Source organism: Ixodes scapularis, unplaced genomic scaffold, assembly GCF_016920785.2.
Source record: "Ixodes scapularis isolate PalLabHiFi unplaced genomic scaffold, ASM1692078v2 PGA_scaffold8__174_contigs__length_109621045, whole genome shotgun sequence".
Lineage (NCBI taxonomy): Eukaryota > Metazoa > Arthropoda > Arachnida > Ixodida > Ixodidae > Ixodes > Ixodes scapularis.
In genome coordinates, this window is record NW_024609883.1 from 37,368,565 (window position 1) to 37,390,642 (window position 22,078).

Sequence of the window (22,078 nt, forward strand, 5' to 3'; positions counted from 1 at the left end):
CGAATACGTGTTCTACTGGTAGAATTTGAGCATTACAATTTTAAGTCTTCATTCCAACAACAAAGAATAATAATAATAATAATAATAATAAACCTTAAAATGTCAGATTCTATTTTTTGTACCTGAAGTAGAGATTTTAATTTTTATTGTGTGAATGGGACAAGCAGTATATGTATTTGAGACAAGTTACAACTTGATACCTTCAGTCGCTGATTTTTGACGAACCATTCAGTGTAGCTTGTAACTTTATTTTGAGACACTCAAGAATAAGCGGCCCAACGTATCGAGTTGTTATTTACCTTGAATACGTATTTCACTAGTCCTATTGACAGCTTAACATTTCAAGTTTCTAGTACGATACAATTAAAAAAATGGAAAAAACTGATTTTTTAGGAGAATAGACTTTTTTTTTTTTGTACTTGAAATTGAGACTTAAAATTTTAATATGTATATCCTACCAGTAAAATACGTTCGAGGTAAGTTTGTACATGTAGCTTTTCTCGAGGGAACGGTTTGATTCCATCGGCTTTCGTAGAAGCGATGTAGCTCGTCATCTTTAACGACTGGGAGTTGGGAAATGTCGTTTGCCCAACCCCTGATAGGGAAAACGCTGCCTGCAGCCAAACAGAGGCGAAAACTTCACGGAAACTAATGAACGCCACAGTGTAAACAACTGTACCGGCCACAACGGACCCTTCATCATGGAGTCAGCCGCCCAACGTTCTTGGACTCGTTCAGCAAATTTTCGCTGGTGCCAGGTTTTTTGAAAGGGGATAAACAGACAAAGACGACGAAAGCCGTGGCTGCGAGGAAGCACTTTTGACGTTGCTCCATTGAATCCGTCGAATTGTCGTAGCATTGGCTGCGATCGGATTGAAACGGAGTGTACAGCTGGAAACAGGTTCAGTTCAATGACTCGAAATGAAACCCTCGAGTCCGCCTCGTCCGACCGCGTCCCTCTCCTTCGATAACAAACCAGAAAGCAATATTAAGCCTATCACAACGCTCCCGTGGGTCATTGTCACCCCGCCGGTAAGTGCGGCCGTTAAGTGGTTTCTCCGACACGTTCTTTCGTCTCCATCTGTCAGGCTCGGGGCCCTGAACAAAAATTAAACGACAGCCTACACGAACCGGGAAGCGATGTGCTATAAAACGATGGCCGAAGCGATCCCACAAACTGATTTTCTCGGGCTGCCGCACTGTTTCCTACGATGGACCTCAACGGACGCCACGAGCCAATCCAAGCCAATCCGGCGCTGTGAGCGTATCGCGTGCAGAGGTCACCTGACGCTCACGTGGATTTGGAATGGCTCCGATGGCTCGTAACGTCCGCAGGGGTCGTATAAGGTGAAACTAGAGTGCCTTCATGTTCGCTTTGCGGGACATGAAGGCACCCTGAGTGAAACAGAGTACAGAACCGTTTGACCCCACTTTAAAACAACCGCCGCAAACCAAAAAAAAATTAAGTTATACATTGAGCGTAGAGGAAGTAAGATAGCGATCGATGGCGGTGCGTCGCGTCGTCCGATGAACATAGGCGGCCCCGTTGAATTCTGCTGCGCTCAGCTCTACTTCGGTGTCCCGCACGCTGAGAAGTTCCACTTATGATCATTTGTATGCCGACTTGAGTCTGCCTCAAACACTCTGCTCAAGGTAGTGTATTTCAAATACTTCTGGTAGTAATTTGGAATCTGTAAATACATTTGATCGAAAGTATTTGTTATGTCTTAATTACATTTTTTATTACATTGTACTCATTATCTCCAATACGCTTCTCGACGTTTGAAAAAAAAAATTGTCACGGAAATTTTTCTATTGGAATGGGAATCAGCACACCCCAGCGTGAAGTTAAGCGATTACATATTTGAAGCGGAAGCGACCGAACAGGAAACAAACCAAGACCAAAGGTGCAGGCTCAATACAAAAGAACAAATAGAAATACATAAGAAAAGGCCCCCCAAAAAAGGCACAAAGTGTTTTGTTTTTCTTTTTGTTATGTTTGACCCTTCTACGGCAAGAATGTCAGTTTTTTGGTCAGACTGGCACCCTCGGGAACACCGTCGGAGCAACGGCGATAGCCCCACACTTTCACGAAAACCGAGGTTGTAACAGTAAGGCAGGAAACAAAAAAGGGACAGGATGAGCCATCAAAATGCAAACAAAAAGTTATCTGAAAGCTTCCTGAACGCGCTTTTTAATACAAAAAAGTAAAAAAAAAAATCTACAATTGCAAGAATGATAGAAAAACTTCCTCCCTTTGAAGTTCATCTCCGAATGCAGGAGTTTCCGAGAAAAGAGAGCCGTGTTTTTTGGCCCGGGTAAATGAACTATATGCATCGCAGAAAACTCAAACTTTGGGACATGTTACGCTATAGTGGTTGGGAGAGAACACGAAAGTTCGAGAACAGGACGTTACCTAAATAAAATAATAATAATAATAATTGAGGAAGACTTTTTTTTTATGAGTCGACTTTACTTTAATTATGCCAAAACAAACTCAACATTGTAGACGCGTATGGGATTTCTGAGTAAAAAACACTCGTCATCAAGAAAAAAAAAATATAGTTTTTTTTTCTTGCTGATAAGCTTTTTTTTCCCCCCCACTAAAATAAATGCTACAGGGGTGAACGTCGTTTCTCGTTTTGACAATATTAGGCTTAGGTGGACGTCGGGTCATGAGAAATTTTGCTTTTCTCAGTTATATTATGACACAGGTAACGTCATACTGTCAAACTTTCGCGTTCTATCTCAACCGCTTCCGTCAGATTCTCACGGAGTTCGAGCTTTTTGCGATGCATATAAGACGGGTTCTCGTTTCTCGGGTATATCGACTTTTTTTCTAACTTTCACCAGTGTGACACTACTTGTTATTCGCAACTTTCAGCGATGGTGGTACCGCGGTGTAAGAATCGTGCTCCCTAGCTCCTGGATGAACGGCTTCACCATAAAAGTGCTTGTCTACACTCTCCTGACGTGAAAAAAAAATAAAGTAAGGCTCTAATATTGCTCGTATAAAGCAAAATTAGAATTACTTACGCCTCGCAGACCCCGCCTCGTACTGCTGTTCTGCGACGATCATCCAGATGACAGCCATTTTGATAGGCGCCAGCGCGCCCCCTGTAGGTCGTGAAAGTTGCGATTTCGTTTTCTTTGCTTCTATATGTGGAGCGCAAGTTCGTCTGCTACTTGCGCAGGGGTTGTGGTGACGTCAGAACGCCGAGCTCTGATTGGCTTCGATAAAAAAGATAGTGGGTAGACCTCAAGGCAGCTACCACTGAAGTCGACCCACCATCCTTTTAAACAGAGCCAATCAGAGCTCTGTGTTCTGACGTCGCCTCAACCCCTGCGCAAAAAGCAGACGAACTTCAGCTCCACACTACGCAATACAACAATATCATCGAAAGTAAAATTGCATTACTAAGTAATTGTACTCCACTCAAGATACTTTGCATGGGAAGTAACTTGAGTAGTACTCTGAGTACTTATTGAAGCAGGAATTTAGTAACATCTTAAATACTTGCGTCGAGTACTCGGGTCAGCTCAAATCGAAAACGAGTGCTTCTGCGTCAGCGTTTGACAAGGACTGGGGTCCGATCAAACGCTTCGCGCAGGAAAACCGCCCATGTTGGGTGGGATTCCGAAAAAGGTACATTCGGGGGTTAAAAAAGCGGGAATTCTTCTGAATCGTAAGGTATCGGACTTGATGAGGGCTGGCAACACTGCTTACAGACGAGTCATTTAGATGGCATTTAAAAAAAATGAGCTCTTTAAACTCATTAATTTTTTTTTATTACAATTTGAAACGGCAGTAGAGGGAGGTGGATGCCATTCCCAAGCATTCATCGAAACGCTGGCCGTGCTGTTTTGGACGCAGTGTTGCATTATTGGAGTAGAACTCAGCCAAAGTATGCAAATTCTCCCAAGGGTGGTGGCAACGCTCTCCTTCCTCAGCCGTTGTTGTTTCAGAATAAGTGTTGTTGAACTGGTGGAGTGTATTTTGCCACCTTAGGAGGATTTTCTCGGCGTCTGCCAACACTGTATCTGCTGCTTGATTCAGGTTCGCCTGGCTGCTGGGGGATTCCGCCCAAAGTGGTGGTATTTCCCGATCAGTATCGCGACAGTCCACGAGACCAGCTACAATTGAATCTTTTCACGTTTAAAGTTTTCTTTATATAAAGTGGAAAACGTTGCTTGCTATTCAGATCCAACGAGGATGGACTCGGTTTTAATCAAACTCTCTATGCAACTGCGCTGCCTATGTACGGCGTATTCGTTGGACGCAATCACGCCCCGAACAAGCTTCTGTTTGTAATAATATCGTCCAAGGTTTTGGCAGGGCTTTCGATTTCTTCCATATTTTCCGCGTTTTCCTTTGGGTGATATAACAGCACGCTTCAACACCCAGCAATTTGGATAATTTAGGATACATCCATGCCGACACCTGAGTTCAAAGATAATATTTTTTTGGTCAAAACTTCTACCCTAATTTGTATATACACGCGCTCTTTGTCTCGTGGAACTGCAGCGGAGGCTCGGCTTACAGTAGGGTTGAATCAATTGAACTGGAGTTCCAGACGAACACTGACGCTACTCTACAATCGTGCCCAAGGCTCTTAACCCGCACTCAATCGAGGTGAAAAAAAAAAAAAAGAATCAACTTCACAGGGCCTGTATGGGGTTAACAACACCGACTTCTTTAGAAAACAAGCTTTACAAAGCGCCCCCTAGAGTGGAACCTTCTCGAGGACTAAATACCGACTTTTGAAAGTATTTGTAAGATATAAAGTTATTCTCAAAGTCATTTCAGATGAAAAAACTTTACTCTATAGTATCTAAGTGCGCACAACTATAACTGGGGGTTCATAGTTCATTGTACCGCTGATCAAAGTAAGAATGGCAAAGTGAAACCTTTTGTGGTCCTTCTTTTTGCGCAGGCTGGTTCGCCATCATCTCTGAGGATGGTCACACAGCCGGCTACTTCACCTGCCTGGAGCAGGTGGCGCTGGCGCAGGTCTCCCACTTCCTGGCCAGGGACCCGCTGCAGGGCTACAGGCTCCTAGGGTACAGCGAGGAGACCGGAAAGGCAGAGTACAGCAGGACTGTGGTGAGAGACGCGGTCATTCATTCATTCGTGCAGAGCGAAATCTCGATAGTCGCTGATTTCCTTTTAAATTTGTTAAACACGTCAATTGACACGGGGCGACACGGAGTGGAGGTCGCTTCCTCTCCAGCGTTCGCTCTGCTAAAGTGGAAAGAGGTGGGAGGAGCGTAGCCTTAAATCTTAACCCGTCACCGACTATATACGAGTAGTAATCTAAATTCTAGGTCAACATTATTTTTTTTATTTATTGAATTTTATTATTGAATTTTCAAGTATGATCCTTGCCGGCTTTTCAAGCTGAGAGGCACCACTGGCAAAACTGAAAACGTGACGACAGATGCCATTTGGGCCAAACTTGGGAAATACAGCTTTTCTCTGACGGGCTACAGGAAGTTAGATGGTCTCAAATGGACGCTAGGGCACTTATAGAACAGGGATTTGGAGAGTAGGAACTTGTCGGTGGCCTCTCAGCTTGGACTAAAGAGTTTATATCCGATTCACACGAAGAGTTTTCACCAAGTACGTCTCAAATGCATAGTTCAAGGGCGAGCTCAGAACCTCTTTCTGTCTGCCCGACGGATCCCCCTGAACCGCCGAAGCTTTTGGCCGATGCTTCCTTCTCTTTTCTTGCGGACTGGGGCACACCCCTGATTAGGGTGCACCCTACCATAACAGACTTTTCCTGTCTCCCTCGCTTCCTTTGTTGCACAGCTTGCACTCTTATGAAGTCGGTGGCTCGTGTCGCTTTGCCACTTTTGGCGGTGTGCACATGGCACATGGTGTCTGTCCGGGTTCCTTAAAGCGGGACTCTAGATCTTCTGCCGAATCCCTGTAGGATCCTCTTCCGGAACTATAGCGTTTGTTTCAGTATTTCCTTTGTCGTCTTGCCTGATTTTCAGCCTATACCGTGGGGCACAGCTTGGACAGATCGTCAGCGTTCGGCTGAGGCTCGCGTCCAATCAGTGAGAACGCGAGCGTGAGCCGAACGCTGACGCAGCGCTCGTGTCTGATCAACGCCCGCGATTGCCGCCAGCAAGTGACGTAGGAAACGCAGCACTACAGGCCTCGTTATTTAACTAGTTACTTCATTGTCAGTGCTACACAAATAGCAATACGCCTCTTTAGTGGTGCACTGCGTCATAAGAAGTATTCACATCCCAAGAGCAAATGTTGGCATGTCAGAATGAAAGGAAGACGTAAATGCGCTTTCTAAATGTTTCTTTGCATCCGAAAATTTATGTATCAAACTTATTTAGGTTGAATTCGAATTTGTTAGAAACCAGTCGCAGACGGGAAATGGGATTAGTGTTGCGTAAAACGGAAGGATAAGACCACGAGTGTATACGACTACACCTTTGTTCAGTAGCGCTGTGCAATGAACACCATTAGCAACCTTATGCAAAAAAACATGAAATCACGCATCATTCGTCTACAGAAAGAGTGTATGCCAATCAGTTTACATATCCTATCATAGTCATAACAAACTTTGAATTGTAAGTAACGATCATAAAAGGCACGCATAAAGTTTCTTTGAACTCGCTCAATACTGGCAGAGTTTTTCTCTCCGATAATGTTCCACACAACTGAAGCAAACTTAATCTGGTTTCGCACGAGAGAGCGGAATGACATTAAAAACATAGTGGATTATTTTTTTAATTGTTCGATATACGCCCGATGACACCAAGTGAAGAACATAACACGGTGAGGCGTAACGATCGATCTTCCCTCGTTAGATGGGCAAAGTACGGTTTCGAAATTTAGTAAAAATTTAAGTATCCTACAAGTACAGATGGGCCAAGCAGGAGTCCACGTTATCTGGGATCCCCGCCCTCTCAAGTGGGATCGTGTTGCCGCCGCTAAAAGCATCAGTATCGAAATGCTAAGAACACGGTTGGAATCAGTGGTGCCGACAGGTATGGTGGGAGCAAGAGGGGGAGGTCTCGGAATCGTTCGCTTCTAACAAGCACCAAAAGAGGTCCCACACTTCGTGCCTCATGTGTCACTATCACCATGGTGCCATCTGTTGGCTGGCAGTAGCCCCATAACGGCTAAGACCAGTTCTTTTTATTTTTAGTTTAAATGAAACCGAGCAGGCAAGAGAAAAAAAAAAAATAGGAGGCGGACAATATCTCTGCAGAGCGTAAGAGTATGCCACACAGTCCGCTCATTTATGTTAGCATTTTCTCTTCGAAGCCCGTGCATGGTGGCTATGCTTCCGGCACACAGATTGTGCTGTGCTTTTTATACGCTCTCGTTCGCGCGATCGTCACACCTCCCTTTTAGCTAACCATACTACAGGACCCCGGCTTTATGCACATCCCGGTCGTGGTTAATAAATAATTTCTCTTTTTACGCAACGCCGTGCGCCGTTCAGGGGTTTCAGTTTGAAAAGAAGGGTTGACATACGGCGTTGTCCTTTTGGCACGTACTCGGGGTCAGAGGTGTTCGTGTGCGACCGACTTTACAGAACGCGCTTAGTGAAGAAAGCCACGGTGAAAAAAATAAGGACAAAGAGAAAGTTTCAGAGCTGCGACTTTGGTGTCCGCACGTACGTGTCGAGCGGAAGATGAACTCGCTTTTTGAAGTCTCTTTCGCTACGCCATGTGGGTCAGCCCGGCAAGGAAGGTCGTTCCAGTCCAAAGTTTGAGGTTTTAGTTGAGCTACGAAGACACGTGTCCTCGGACTCGGCGTCCCAGTTATAACGTCGTTGCCGCTTTCAAGACCGCCCTTGCGCGCTAGTATAATTTCATTTGACTGTAGCGTACGGTACACACCGAAAAGGGTAGAGCAATCTGGGACAAGCCACGAATGTACGGATGAAAAAAAGTACACCACGCAGCACGGTTCGGTTATTCTGGTGTTTTCGACGGCGACTCCCCTTCTATCTGAGACGCAAATTTGTGTCATTCTCCCCAGTTGCGTGCTTTAAAAAGTTAGGTCTGCGCTTCATTCCTACCATTAAGCCCGGTTAATTTTTTTTTTTTTTGGATTGTCAATGCTAGATGTTTAGTGATAAAAGCAGTTATATACCCTAGAAAAGTTATGGGCGACATTTTGCACAAAGGAATTACACGATTGCGTCAACCTGCAATAACACACAGCTGTATCGTCATTGGGCCTGACAGACATAGCTTGGCACAGCAAAACCAACGGAGTTTCTGTGCTGCAAGAAACCATATCGTTTTTCAACGGAAAATTTAATTTATGGCTCGAGAATGATTCTAAACAGATACAACTTCACGCTTGACCTTTGACTACGTCACGTGACCCGACACTACGTGACTCCCTGCAAACGTTTTCTCCGTTCATAGCTGTTCGCCGCCTTTTCCTTTCTCTCGCTGACGTGCGCACGACCTCTCGCAGGTCCTTCCGGGCCAAGTTCTGCGCTTCCTGGGCGTCTACGAGGACGTCAACATCCGGCTCAGCTTCAGCCTTAGGTCCTTCCGGAAGGCGGACACCCGCTACGCCAAGTGCTACAGCCCGACGGGCGACGTCGTCTACGTGCCGCTCAGCTCCAAGGGGAAGTTCTACACGGTGGCCCGCAAGACGTCGAGGTCCGTCAACCACGTCTTCCTCATGTCCCAGCTCCTCAAGTTTGCCAAGGTGCCGCTCACGGTGCGGTTGGTCAGCGGGCCGCTGCCCAGAGTCCCCTGCGGGTTCACGGGGGTCCTGAGGCTCGAACACGTCCAGGTGAGGACATGGAGTGATTTGTCTACGGCGAGCTCCTTGAGTCGAGGGCTGTGTTAATTAATATATATTTTTAAAAGGGGCACAGCAAACGTCAATTCGATTTGAGATGTTTAGACCGCGCAAGGTTCGCCCACCTCCGCAGTGTGTGTATATATGTATATAGGGGTGATTTCATCTCAACTCAGGCACGAATTCTGGGTCGAATTTTTAATTAAAAATATATATGTTTTGGGGCAATTCCTATAATAAAAGAAGACGCAAACGGCAATTTCGTCGGATTTTTTGTTCTCAAGTTATGGACCGTTGAAGCGGCCAAGGTGGAAAGTGACGTTTTTCCATGTACCATATTTCACTCCATCCCTTTTCCCTACTTTTTACGCTACATCAGTAGAACTTTTTTGGGAACACTCTAGACATATGCTTTTTTTTATGCTAATTAATCGTCTAGGTCATAACATTCTTAATGTTTTTTTTTATTTGTCAAACCGCCTCTATGCGAAGTTATTTGACGAAGTTCAGCAAACTGTGCTGTGTGACCTAATCAACATATTTTTATGATCTTTATATCACCGTAAAGCTCCAATTAAGTTCTTGTGAGTATAATTTGAATATGTAGCGATAAATATATAATGCTCTACATGTGCCTGAAAAACGAATATTTCGAAGAACTAGCAAGTTTAAAGTCGATTTTCAAAAAAACCCACTTTTTATTTATTTCATTTTTTTTTATTCACAGTTAGTTAATGTAGTAGTCTATCAGAAACTACCAGCAGAAATTATAATATATTGTTTGTATGGCCGCTATTAAGACTTGAATCTCGTGCTATGACCGTTTTGAACGGGACTCAAAGACGGTCTACTGAGCAGAATTTCGGCCTATGTAAGTTTTTCTATTTATTGTTAGCAGTTACCTCAGCAGTTACCTCAATACCAAACCATACACATTTATAAAATTTAGAGTAGTGTACTTAAAAAAAATTACTTCGAAGTCCGTATCCACAAGTGCGGGCTCTGGAAAAGTGTTTTTTCCCCAAAGCACACGAGTACGCTGCGGCGGCAAAGCGGGGTTTGCAGGATTCCGACATTTTTCACGCGGGTGCCGCTTCACTGCACTGCACCAGTGGGCAGTGAGAAGCGCACTCAACGGAGTCAGAAACTTGCGATTTTTACCGTGAATTTCAGAAATGAGGGGAGACCATCTTTTTTTTTTTTTCGGTGTCATTGGGAAAGTTCTTTACCTTCATCGTGATTCACGCTTTATAAAACGGTTCCAAACCCGCGGCTACTGAACGCGGTTCACGCATTGGACAAGAACACTGTGTTATCAGTCGGCGCGTCTTCGGGCACAATGAAGCCGTCAGCGAAATCAGAGTGTGTGAAGTAAGGTCCGGACCACAGTACGGGGGTGCTCCGAGCAGTGCCAAGTTAGGAGCGTTGCTGCGATGAACACTGGCGGCACGAACCTCCAAGAGAACCCTTGACGGCTTTGTCTGGTGGGCGAGAAAGGCGGGTGTGGGGATCGCTCACTTCTAGCGGACGAAGGTCTCACACTTTATGTGTCACGATCGCTATGCTACCATCTGTGACCTGGCAGCAACGTCACAACGGCAAAGACCAGCTAATCCTTTGGAAATTGGGTTTCTAAGTAATACGGAGCAGTGAAGAAATGAACACAAGGAGTTGTGTTCCCATCTACGGTTGAACAATGCCTCTGAGGATTGTAATAAAGCGCTTAATCCGCCCATTTTTGTTGGGACTTTCTTCTCTTCTAGTCCTGCCTGAAGCGCAAGGTGGCGCTGCTGCCCGCATAGACTTCATAGACTATGCTACGCGCTGTAGGTTTCAATTGCAGAACCGCTCTCGCGTGCGCGATCATCACTGTTCCACTCCTAGCACCCCCAACACACACACACACATATTTTTATCATGAGTTGGAGGTTAAAAGCTGCAAAACGCGCGAAAAATCAACCGAAAATAGCACGAAAAGCGAAACACGCCATTTTTTCGAAAAATGAACTATGCGTGGATGTTTATCCCACAGTGATCGTAAAAATTCGTCTAACGAGACCAGATTTGCGACGTTCTTGCACTAAATAACTTCAATTTTCAAAACCAACGTGGAATTTTTTTTTTTTTTGGTTTTGACGTTTAGGTTTTTGGCCGTGTTCCAGCGTTTACATCAGTGTCCTCCGGAGCAGTTGGTGCGCAAAGCTAAGAACAAACTAGTTTTATAATTAATAGCATCCTCGATCACCCGCACCGGTGCTACCCGTCGTCTTCAATCTAGTGCACCGGTGCGCACCGGGCGTCCCCGATCGACGGAGAGCACCCTCCCGGTGCGGCTCTTAGTTGCCCCAACGCTCACCAAGAAAATCGACGGTGCGCCGGAGTGCAGTTCCATCAGGCCAGGGGCCCTAGTCTGGACACATGGCGAAAAAGCCGGCGAGAAATCTGGCGGCCGTGATTGGACAACTCTGCACTTGACCTTGGGGCCGGCCAATCAGAGCCGCCGAATTTTCCGCCGACTTCCTCGCCAAGTGTCCACATTAGGGCCCTAGGAGCGGGAATCGAGGAGATGGCGGGAAGAGCAGCAGACGCGCAGTCTATCGGGGTGGCGACCTTGCGAAAACGAACACACCCCGAAGCGGCACTCGATGAGTGCCTCAGCTCATTGCAGGGGAGGAGCCCCCCCCGCCTGCAAATTATATCTGTGGAATTGTCACCCGCTTCGTGACCCTATCGACAATCAGGTCCACCATAGACCGCTAAATCCGCCAGTATAAAGCCAGGAGAAATTGACAGCAGACGGACACCGAGTATTGGTTTGGCACCAACAAAACGGGAGGTGACGCATGGTGGCGCTCGCCGCAGTGCACCGGCGCGGCGCAGATTGTCTGGGTTGCACCGACTTCGCGCTGCACGACCGAGGAGCGCTGTGCTGGCTGTGCACTGCCCTGGTTTCCGGGCGACTCCGGTGCGAGTTGATCGAACATCTCAACAGTATTTAATTACAAAAAAAAAAAAAAAAAAACGTTTCGTAGTGTCTCCATACTTTCGAAAAAAGGCATTGTTTTTACTGGTTACGTTGCCATGACATTGTGCTCCCGAATTTAGCTGCTCCACAATATGGCAGCTTGTCATTTAAAAGTTTCCTAAATCACGAAAGGCCATTATTGAAAACGGACATTAGCACCAAGAACCAGGAAAAATAAAAAATAAAAACACCATGTTTCCAAAAAGAGAAAACAGAATTACCGAATGAACCATCTACTGCATGCACCTGAGCGCATACAACGGTTGTGTCAACTACGATCTCAGGTTTGGGTATTTCATCCATTCACCTTGCCCTTTGTTCCAGTAACATTTTGTTCTGCTCTTTACAAAATTGTCATCCCAACTAAAACTTTGAAGAAAAAAGAAGACTTCCATTAAGAGTCTCTTAATTGCAAAAAGTGTAATCTGCATGCATGGGCGGATATAGGGGAGGAGGGGCTGCCACCTCTTATAAAGCAGGAGACACATGAGCGATCAAAACGGGCGCCACGCGGCAGTATCATAGCAACCGATGCTGACGTCCCTACGTCAGTTCCGCGCGGCGTCGCTCGGATCTGGTCGAAACAAATACAGATAAAGCCGCGCGGTCCGCCTGTGGTGCGCCTAGCGGCGAGCGGCGCCCGCCGTTCGTGTTCATGCCCCCCCAAATTAATGGACATACACCTTTCTTTTTTCTTCTTTTTTTAGGAAGTGATTGCTTCTGGTGACATAACAAATACCAGGTCAACAAAACAGATCTGAGGGGCTATGTTCAACAAATGTTTCGTTTCTCCTAAAAAAAAAACAAAAAAAGAAAACGGAAGAGGCGATTTTGCATCTGATTGGTTAGAGGCTCAAATGACGAAAGTCCGTCTTTCGTCATTTGAGCCTCCAACCAATCAAATGCAAAATCGCCACTTGTTTTTTTACAGGAAAAACGCAACATTTGTTGAACATAATCCCCTACGTTTTGCCCTTGATGTCATCTCCTTGAAGATCAACCCCCCCCCCCCCCCCCTCCTTCCTTCCTTTCCCCAAGCCTGACCCATAATTCCCCCGTTGGCATGCTGGTATTGAAATAATATTCAACCTGAAGTTACTTTTTCAGCAAGTATTAAATATCTGGGCGTTACAATATCGTCTGATCTAAGCTGGAACGTACACATTGACATCTGCGCCGCAGCGAAAAAATAGCTCTGGTTCCTTAAGCGCAACCTTAAGTACGCTCCACCTGAAACAAAATTAACTGCATACAAAACGTTAATACGGCCAACTTTAGAACATGCTTCTGTTATATGGGACCCTTTTAGAAATTACCAAATAAGCAAAACTAGAAAGGGTGCAGAGAATGTCTGCTAGGTTTGTACTGTCGAAGTATCGCAGAATCGAATCAGTCTTCCCCTCCTTTCTGATCGCCGGAAAATAGCTCGTTTAAAATTCCTATTCCTGTTGAGAAATCAATGTTTAACCTCAATACAACTATATAACGCCCCGTGTATCTAGGCATCTAAGAAGTACTCATTCACGTCAAATAAATTTAGAGAAACCAAATGATGATACCTATATGTATTCTTTCTTTCCAAGAACTATACCAGAGTGGAATAACCTCCCTGAAGAAATAGTATTAAGTGATACCCTAGCTTCTTTGGAAACATGCATTTCTAAATTGTATAGGCAGTATTAAGGAACCTACTCCCTATGGCACAGGATAATTTCGATTGTATGTTTTTGATACTTAAATGGATTGAGACTTCCGTGACTCCATTTATTATCTGCTCATGTGTTTTTTTTTTTTTTTTTTTTGATTTGTTCTATGTTGTTTTTGCGCGTTCTGCCGCGTGCGCTCTTGTAAGTTTTAGCACTGAGAAGATATGCGTAAAAATGTTTTTGTTGTGTATTCAGCTTTATATGTACTACTTGGTGTTCTATTTTGTATACTGTTGCACTCCTGTAACAACCCCTACGGGCTAACAGTATAAATAAATAAAAAAAAAAATCTTTACAAGTCATAAAATACACATAGCACACCAAATCTACCGTAAAATCCCGAGCCCAACTAAAATTGAGAGAAAATTGGATGAAAAAAAGGAGTGGACCAACTTTCGGTGTGCAATAAAGAAAAGTTGAAAAAATGCTTTTTTTAGATTAGGTGTCTTTGTCAAACTTCTTATCGCGACGAGGGGCAATGAAGCAAAGATGGCTCTACTTCCCAGTCAGCACTGTTCGCTTTTATCCCACCATGGCTAACTAGACATATTTACGCCAAGGTCATCATGGATCCGAGCACTATTTCTAGGAGTGGGCTCTTTTGGTGTTTCAAACAAAATAGCAAGTCAAGCCAAAAATAGGGGTGGGTTACCTTACGAGGGTGGGGCACCTCTCGGAATTTTACGGTTGCTCATTTCCCATTACACTAACTTTTCCATCCACACCACCCTTCTCCACAGGAACAGGAGGTCGTCCTGGCCTGCAGTCTCCAAGATAACCGCCCCACCCTACTTGAGATCGACCTGGGCTCGACCTTCTCGTTCGCACCCGAGAACGACCCGCGGAAGGTCGGCAAGGCCAGCAACGTCTACAACCAGATGCTGCGTTACTGCATGGAGGACGCAGACAAGTGGCGCATGGAGATCAAGGTCGCCCACCATGTCGTGCCACACTACCGGACCCTCAAGAAGTCCCTGTCCTCGGTCAGCAAGAAGTCCATGGACCTGCCGTCCTCCGGCATCCCAACGCTCAAGTCCCAGACCTCCAACTCGTCCAAGAAGTCCACCACTTCATCCATGTCCAGCAACCCCTTCAAGAGGCTCTGGGCCTTCCACAAAACACGGAAGCTCAAACCGATGGGCGATGGCTCCGAGACGGCGGACGAGTTTGAGAAGTTCGGGGTCTTTCGCAAGGACGGGTTCTCGTCGAGGATGTTCGGCGGCACGGACCACATCTACGAGTCGATACCGCGGGTGCAGCGGAGAGCCCGATACCTCCTGTCTCGCGACCTGCTCGGGTTCAAGGGTGCGTGCGAGTTCGAGCCGGGCGACGATGGCTACGGTACCTCTCACCTCGACAGCGACTCGGTCTACGACTCCATTTCATAGCTAAGAGGGACTGAAGTATTAAAGATTCTGTGCAACCGTCATCACGTTTGAGGACTCAAGTCAGCTTCTGCAAGCCGGAAGCGATTGCCGTTGCATCCGTCGGAACTTTACAACTGTGTCGTGCGATGTGCCGACCGAGGTAGATTGTTCCCCTTCATGGCCCCCTGCAGAAGTGGTGCAGCAATGCGATTGGCAATCCATGGACTGGACTGGGACCTATTTCGTGGCTGTCTGCTTTTGCCGTAATGTGGAGCGTTGCATGCCCGTGGTGCAAAAGACTGGCACCTGTGTGAAGCCGTTATTCGTGTGTCCCCAAGCTTGTGAATGGTGTTGGTTTATTACACGTTTCTGTCTCGGACCTAACAAAAATCCCACTTCCGCGAAGTGCCTTTTTGTTTTTTAATGGAAACTGTTCAAGAAGCCCATACAACAGTGTGGACTAGTCTAGTAAGTTAACAAAAGCTTTCAATGCTTGCATTCCTAACATGCAACATTTCAGCAATACAGTGATGACTGACACTGCCTTCTTTAGGTGCGCAATACAGAGCCAGAAAAAATAACACGACATGCCACAAAGTCTAACTTTGGGCTGCCAAGAAAAAAATGTAGGACGAAATTGTTTCTGGAAGCTACCAAGAGTTTTCCTTATCCCAGTGGCCAATAGGGTTTTTAAACTTGGAACTAGATTACGGGAGAACAACTTGTTTTCAGAAAATAGGTGAGTTGAATGAAGACAAAATGTGTATCAAGTGTAGCAAAGAAGTAAAAGCCATGTCATCATCAACAATGCTGTCGAGGTCAGTCTCTTTATTGCTTGTCAATGTGACAAACAACGGCGTCCACCTAGGAGTCTGCGATGGTCACCTCCACCTCGACGCCAGGCTCAATGCTGATGGACGTCTGTTAGCAGCTGTCAAGGGCCACAAGCGTCCACAGAAAGCACAAAAGATGTTAAGACTTCCCTTTAAAGAAGCAGTGCAATGATCTTCACATTAAAAAAATTTCCAGCTCGTAGATTTTTTTATATGCCCAAGGTAGAGAAAACATGCAATGTACCTCAAATACCGCGACTCCACTGTAATGGCAAAAAGAAAAGATTTCTTCCCGATCTGCAGCCACATGAGGCAGTCATCGGAACCACCGTGTGATGTGAATCAGAGTACACAAGTTTTCGTTGCACCACCCATCAAAAGTCAACACATCCATTTCTTTTCCGCCGTCTCCCTCCCCATCTTTTGTCTCGGTCGCTCGCCGCGACTTTCAAAGATGCTAAGCAGTTGCTCTGCTCTATTGTAGCCGAATCGGACCTTGAAAAGTCGGCAATCGTGAAGGGTGCACCTTGAAGATGGAATTGAACATGGCACCTCACTCGAAAGACGGTGGAAGTTCAGGGGGGCACATCTAACCCACAATTTAATTCATTATTTTAAAGAAAAAAAAAAAAAAGTGCACGCAAGAAAAAATGGTTTCCTGTTTATCTTGGCGAAAGCCCAAAAATCGTTGCACTGCCCTTTTAACACCTTCCCAAGAAGTTGACAATGCGTTTCCAGTTTGCCTTGTTGTTACCTTGCATGTTTGTTCGGGTGGTTAGCTTTCCTTTACGCTTGTTCTCAACTTCATAAATACCGTATTTACTCACATAATGAACACAGTTTTTCCCCAAAAAATTGACACATACTTGTGTCTTACGCGGGGTAACATTTTTGCAATTACACACTTCGTGCAAATTTCAAATTAGGTGCCAACATGACACGGCAAGGTACTGTGGTACGTCACCATGCTTTATAAATTGTGAACCGGGGGGATCACTGGTTGAGCAGGCAAGCGCACACCAGCTCAAAGCACATGGGGCGAAAGCTCGTGCTGCAGAGCCCCGCCACCCCTGCCCGTTTCGATCTGGACAAGCATCGTACCGGCGTGCGGTTGTGTGTCACTACTGCGTGATGCACGTTAAAGACTTCAGGCTAGCGGTCGTACTGCACTGGCTAAATTCCTCATCTACAGCTGGGAGACTTGTCCGTTGAAGTAGCCAAGTTCTAGGCTGTATAAACATACACACACCCCAATTTCTCTTAAAATTGCAACCTTTTTAGGGCGTTTTCGGCGTGACTTTTGTAGAAGGAAAGGTGCCCTACGAAGCTTACTCAGCGTGGAAAGCAACACGGCCATTCTTAGGTTATATTGCCAGTATCCCGCAGAATATACAGAGACTACGCGTATAAGAACTCGTACGAAGTCTAACCGCCGACCGCCGAGGCCCGCTCCAACGTGCACCTGACTGCGCCATTCTAATATAGATTAATTAAACACATTTACCCAGAGTATGTGAAATTAGGCCTAAGCACTTCCACGATTTCACTGTCCGAAAGCGGACCACAAACGACGGCGCGTTTGTTGACATCAATGCATCCAACAGGCGAAGGATGTCCAGGGCTGTGCGATTCCTCGACCCAAGCTTCGTCAAGTGTGCACGCAGCTCGGTCTCACGGTTGATCACTTCTGCAACTAAGCCCTTGCAGCCATTACGAGCGGCTTGGCTTGGCCTGGGTGCAAAAGAAAATGGCCTTGGTGGCTAGCTAAATTGGTTGCAAATCAAGACTCGCAGAGACGAAAATCGAAAGTGTGTTGATTACACGAAAAAAAAAAAAAAAAATAGTCACAGTAATAATACCTGTTGTAGGGGGTGCGTTCATTATGCGAGTAAATATGGTAGGTATGTGGTGGTTTAATGGGCCTGCCTATGCCATCCTTCTGTGCTGCTGGCTGCACAGCTGCTCGTCCACCTTGAGCACACATGAAGCTATGTGCGTACACTCTTTACTTCTACAAGAGACGCAAAAATTGCCCCCCAATAAACGCAGTAACAAGCGTGGCACTCCGACCTGTTTGCCCCCTTGAGTGGCATATGCTAGGCAGCTCAGAGCTCTCGATATGGTGCCAAGGCATATTATTATTTTAAATGCGTACAACTTACATGGCCAGCTCATAGGGCTATTGTGTCCATTGCCTACATGTAGCCTTGACGGTGATATCACGCTGATGACCTCACAGCTCACAGTGTTCACAATGATTTGCGTCTGACCATGGTGATGGAATGGTGAAAAGTCCCGAGACTCTCAGGTCACGGTGTTTTACGCGACACTGCGATATGGCCCAACATTATACGACAGCGTGATGCGATCTGACGTCACGTCGACGCCGTGCAACACAATAACGCGAGATCATGACGTCACGTGACCACATGGTTTCCTGGGGGTCAGGTGACACCACGGTTTCCTGAAGGCTTTAAGATATACCCAAGAGAGGGGCAGTTTTTTCACCGAATGAAAAGGATACGATCTGCTTGACGATCTCGGAGGGGGAGTGGAGGTCGATGACGCGCTTGTAGATGCGCATCTGGTAGCGATCCCAGGTCTTGGATCCCTCACCACAGGGCGTCTTGCGGGTGGTGATGCGCAGCGTTTTGGTGGGCATGCGCACAGGGCCCTTCACCCTTAGCTCCTTCTCCTTGGCCCCCTTGATCAGGTCGGCACACACTGTGGAGGAACGGAAGAAGCCAATCAACAGATTGCACAAAAAGGGAAGCCGATTAGCTCACTGCAGACAAACAAAAGTAAATCGATGCAACGAGAAAAAAAAGGTAGTTGAGGAGGGAGCACAAACTTGAACCTCGTGAATGTCTTCCTTTCTTTCCAAAACAAGCATGTTTAACTAAGACTGATCTCTTCTGTGCTTTACAAATGCAAAAAGCTTGTTCTGAAAACCGGTCAGCCAAGGTAAAAAGGCTGCTTCACGGTTTCCTCTACAAAAAATAGGTTAAGGGGTTAAGTCTTAACTGTAATTTCAGACTGTCTGAACCTTTCTAGGTGTCTCCTAACCATCTTAGTAAAAAATTTTACCAAATACCAATATGCAAGAAATTGACATGCCAAGTTTCTCTGCAGTGGCATTTTGGTGGGCTCTCCACCAGTTAATATTCTCACTGTCGCAGATGTGTTGCTGAGCATACATCTACCAGCCATCAAAAGTAAGGTCCTCCATGTGCTTTGATGCCACTTTCAGAAGACTTTCACTGTCCCTGTCAGATTCTCTGATGGGTTCCCAGACCCACAAAACTTTCCTGAAAGTTCCAGGTTTTGTCCTAACCCTGAAAGTAAATTCGTAAAGTAACAACAAATACTCCTGCATATAATTGACATTTCTCAAAACACAAATCTCGAAGTTTTACAGGTCTTCCTACTTCAACGTTTTTTTATCCCCCTACTTGCTCTTTTGACGAGAGCTAGAGCTGCTCAGCTATCCTGCAGGTCTAAAGTTACAGAAGAAACGCCGAATCGTAAAAACGAGAGAGGAACAAAGATGTGACAAGTGTGCACCAGCAGCTTTTAAGCACATTGTCAAGTTGATATAAAACAAGGCTTAGACAGTAAAGACAGGCCACAATTGTAGACTGTGGTGATGTCCTGGTATTACTGGGTGAACTCTTTTACGAGTCAAACAAACATAGGTTGCATGTAACGTCCCGCTAGGAAAGGACGAAAAGCCGCGCTACGCTGGTGGTTGACTTCGCACATTGCATGTGCGCTTACCAAAGCGAGGATGGCATTATTTTCAATGAAGACACGCAGTCTTTGCCATGTAAACATGAAACGTGCTGAGCTTATGGCAAAGACCGTCAACCAGTGCTCACAGAATTTCGTGGCCTTGGTGTGGTCGCACTACGAGAAGAAAGCACTGATATGCCATTGATGTACGATCTTGACGCAAAGGACCGTCAGGTGGCAAAAACAAGTTTCACTACATGGTTCAAGTTGCGTAATGCACTGGAAGCCCATATTTATTTGACGAATGGCTCTATAATCCGAGATTCAAAGTGCTTCAAGAAGTGAAGGCGTTCCGATTATGCGAAGCGCTGGTAAACAACTTGAGGGTAAATGTGTCGCGTTACTGGTGGTTGTGGGGTTTTTCAACTGACGGTGCAATAAAGAAAAAGACAAAGGACATCTACATCACAAACGGGCAAAGCTGATGCAAAGGCTTTGACTAACATAAATGTGCAAGTAAAGTGATATCCGCCACTGCTAAGGGGGTGTCCAAACAGGCCACGGCAGATGGCGCGTTTTCTAAATTCACGGCATATGCGGTACTCTGGTCCGCCTTCATGCGTTTTTTCTTGCGGGGGGGAAAAGCTTCCCTCTGCTTGCGACCTTGGACAGAGTTTTAGAGTGTGCTCACCACGGTGCAGACAGCCATCTGCATGCCTGCTGGCTGTTGCAAGGCCTCCGCTGTTGTTGTCTTTCCCCAATCTCCCAAAAATGAGGAAGGGGAAGATACGACAGCGAGCAGACAAGCCGTGCTGCTTGGTTGATGCACAAACTCTAAACGGATGTGCACACAGCGACTTTCACGGCAGATGCCGATCGGCATCTGCCGAACGGCACGTCATCTGCTGTGTCCTGTTTGGACATCCCTTAACAACATGAGTCACACACTCAGTAATGTGCGGCCGCATCATCTCATTAATGCTGGTTCTTTTGAGCCTTCTCTTCGACAGCTGTTCCAAGGCGTACACCGACGAAACTTGGAGTGGGAGACATCACAAATTGTCATCTTCTTGTTCCTTGAACGATTGCTGTAGCAAATGGTGCTTGCCGGTGTTTGACATCGCCATGTGACCTAGGTGCATGTCTGAAGTTAAACTTCGTCACGTCTCAACGACAGCAATCAACCACCACCTGTTGTAAAAAATCTTATGCCAGGTAAACATGATGTGCGGGCTTTTAGTGAGTTACAGCTGCCAAAAAATCTTTCAACAGTGGTCTCGATTCGATGACATACCTTTCTCCAAGCTGGCGACATTTCGGCTGGTCAGGGTGATCCTGATGCGATGGACCGGCCAAGACTGAGAGTCCTCGACGGGTTTTCCGGCGTCCTTGTACACAGACTGTGTTTAAAAAAAATTAAAACAAAAAGATCAACACTGCGCAAATGCGACACGATAATCAACACGAGCTGCGTTGCCGGTAAACGTGAGTTCATAGGCCTAGCCTCGCTCGGCATTTTGGGCGTCGAAGGGCGGAACGAGTCATCGCTACCGGAATGTTTAATTTAAACTACGAAAACTCACCATTGTTGATAAATGGGGTGCTTTTCTGGCCGACTTAATCGAAGTATTTCAACGAGAAAGTACTTGAACAGCGGTGAGCCAGAAACGAGCGGCAGCACGCCAAGACAACGTGGATGAAAAGAGGGCGCAGAGAGCGGGTGCGGTTCGGTTGTTCGTGCTCATAGTGGTTCGGTTTTTAGGGCAAAACGTAAAATGTTCCTTAAATATATTCTATAAAAGTGAATAATTTGTTTTGTAGGATTTAGTTTATTACGTTATTATGCAATTAAATATTTTGCAAAGCTTAACAAATGCCTTCAACATTAAATAGTGACGTCACAAAGGTTGATATAACATAAAATTCGTACGAATGAACGTAACGTAGCATTTTGCAGCAGATGACTTGGTGACGTCACTTTCCTTCTTTTTAAACATGGCGACGTCTACGCTTCGCTTTTTGGTGAGTTCTCGCTTGTCGTTTCGGGCCCCGAATCCTCCTCCACTTTCGAACTTTCGAAATATTCTCGGTGAATTCGGTGATCGACGCGACGCAAACTCCTCTTGGGTTATAAAATGAATCGCAGTCTCGTGTAGCGGCTTTCACAGCGCTGACTTTGCTGCCAGTTGTGTTCAGCGTTGAATGCCTACGCTAGGGCTTGCCGCTTGTGTTCAGTGGTATTCGTCGTGTGATATCCACAGACGCCGTGATTTTCTACTGCAAACGCGACAGGTTGTGTCTACGTAAGGGCCAACGCAATCGCAGATGTTTCTAGTTTATCAGAAGAGCTTTTAGCTGCGTTCATGTGTGCGAGGAATCTTCACGAGTTTAGTTTCATTCAATAATGCTTACGTTTCATTGTTGTTGTCTGAACAATTATTGAGCAAGATTTTATTGATTAACACGGTTTAATACCAGTGCGGCTGAATACTTGCAACATATGAAGAATAGATAGACGGTACGAGCTATTCTTATATTTAAAACACCGACTTAATTATTGAGGTATCAGCACATTGATTTTGCTCATGCATTGATTGGTTCAGCCAAAGCGCAGC

General features: G+C 45.8%; 2 protein-coding genes across 2 annotated transcripts in view; one reads left to right on the forward strand and one right to left on the reverse strand.

Moving 5' to 3' along the window:
* Positions 1-15,778, forward strand: part of LOC120843123 — a 79,107-nt gene extending 63,329 nt beyond the window's left edge. The window contains exons 2-4 of the mRNA XM_040214353.3: positions 4,935-5,104; positions 8,465-8,791; positions 14,272-15,778. Coding sequence (XP_040070287.1) covers positions 4,935-5,104; positions 8,465-8,791; positions 14,272-14,919 — 1,145 coding nt within the window. The 3' untranslated portion in view covers positions 14,920-15,778. The remainder of the gene's footprint in view (positions 1-4,934; positions 5,105-8,464; positions 8,792-14,271) is intronic.
* Positions 15,697-21,183, reverse strand: LOC8037486 (40S ribosomal protein S20). The gene is made up of 4 exons (XM_002405100.4): positions 21,047-21,183; positions 20,758-20,863; positions 18,256-18,455; positions 15,697-15,819 (listed from the first exon to the last, which is right to left on the reverse strand). Exons 1-4 carry the CDS (start codon positions 21,047-21,049, stop codon positions 15,763-15,765), a joined length of 366 nt encoding a protein of 121 aa, XP_002405144.1. The 5' UTR covers positions 21,050-21,183; the 3' UTR covers positions 15,697-15,762.
* Positions 21,184-22,078: the final 895 nt, after the last annotated feature.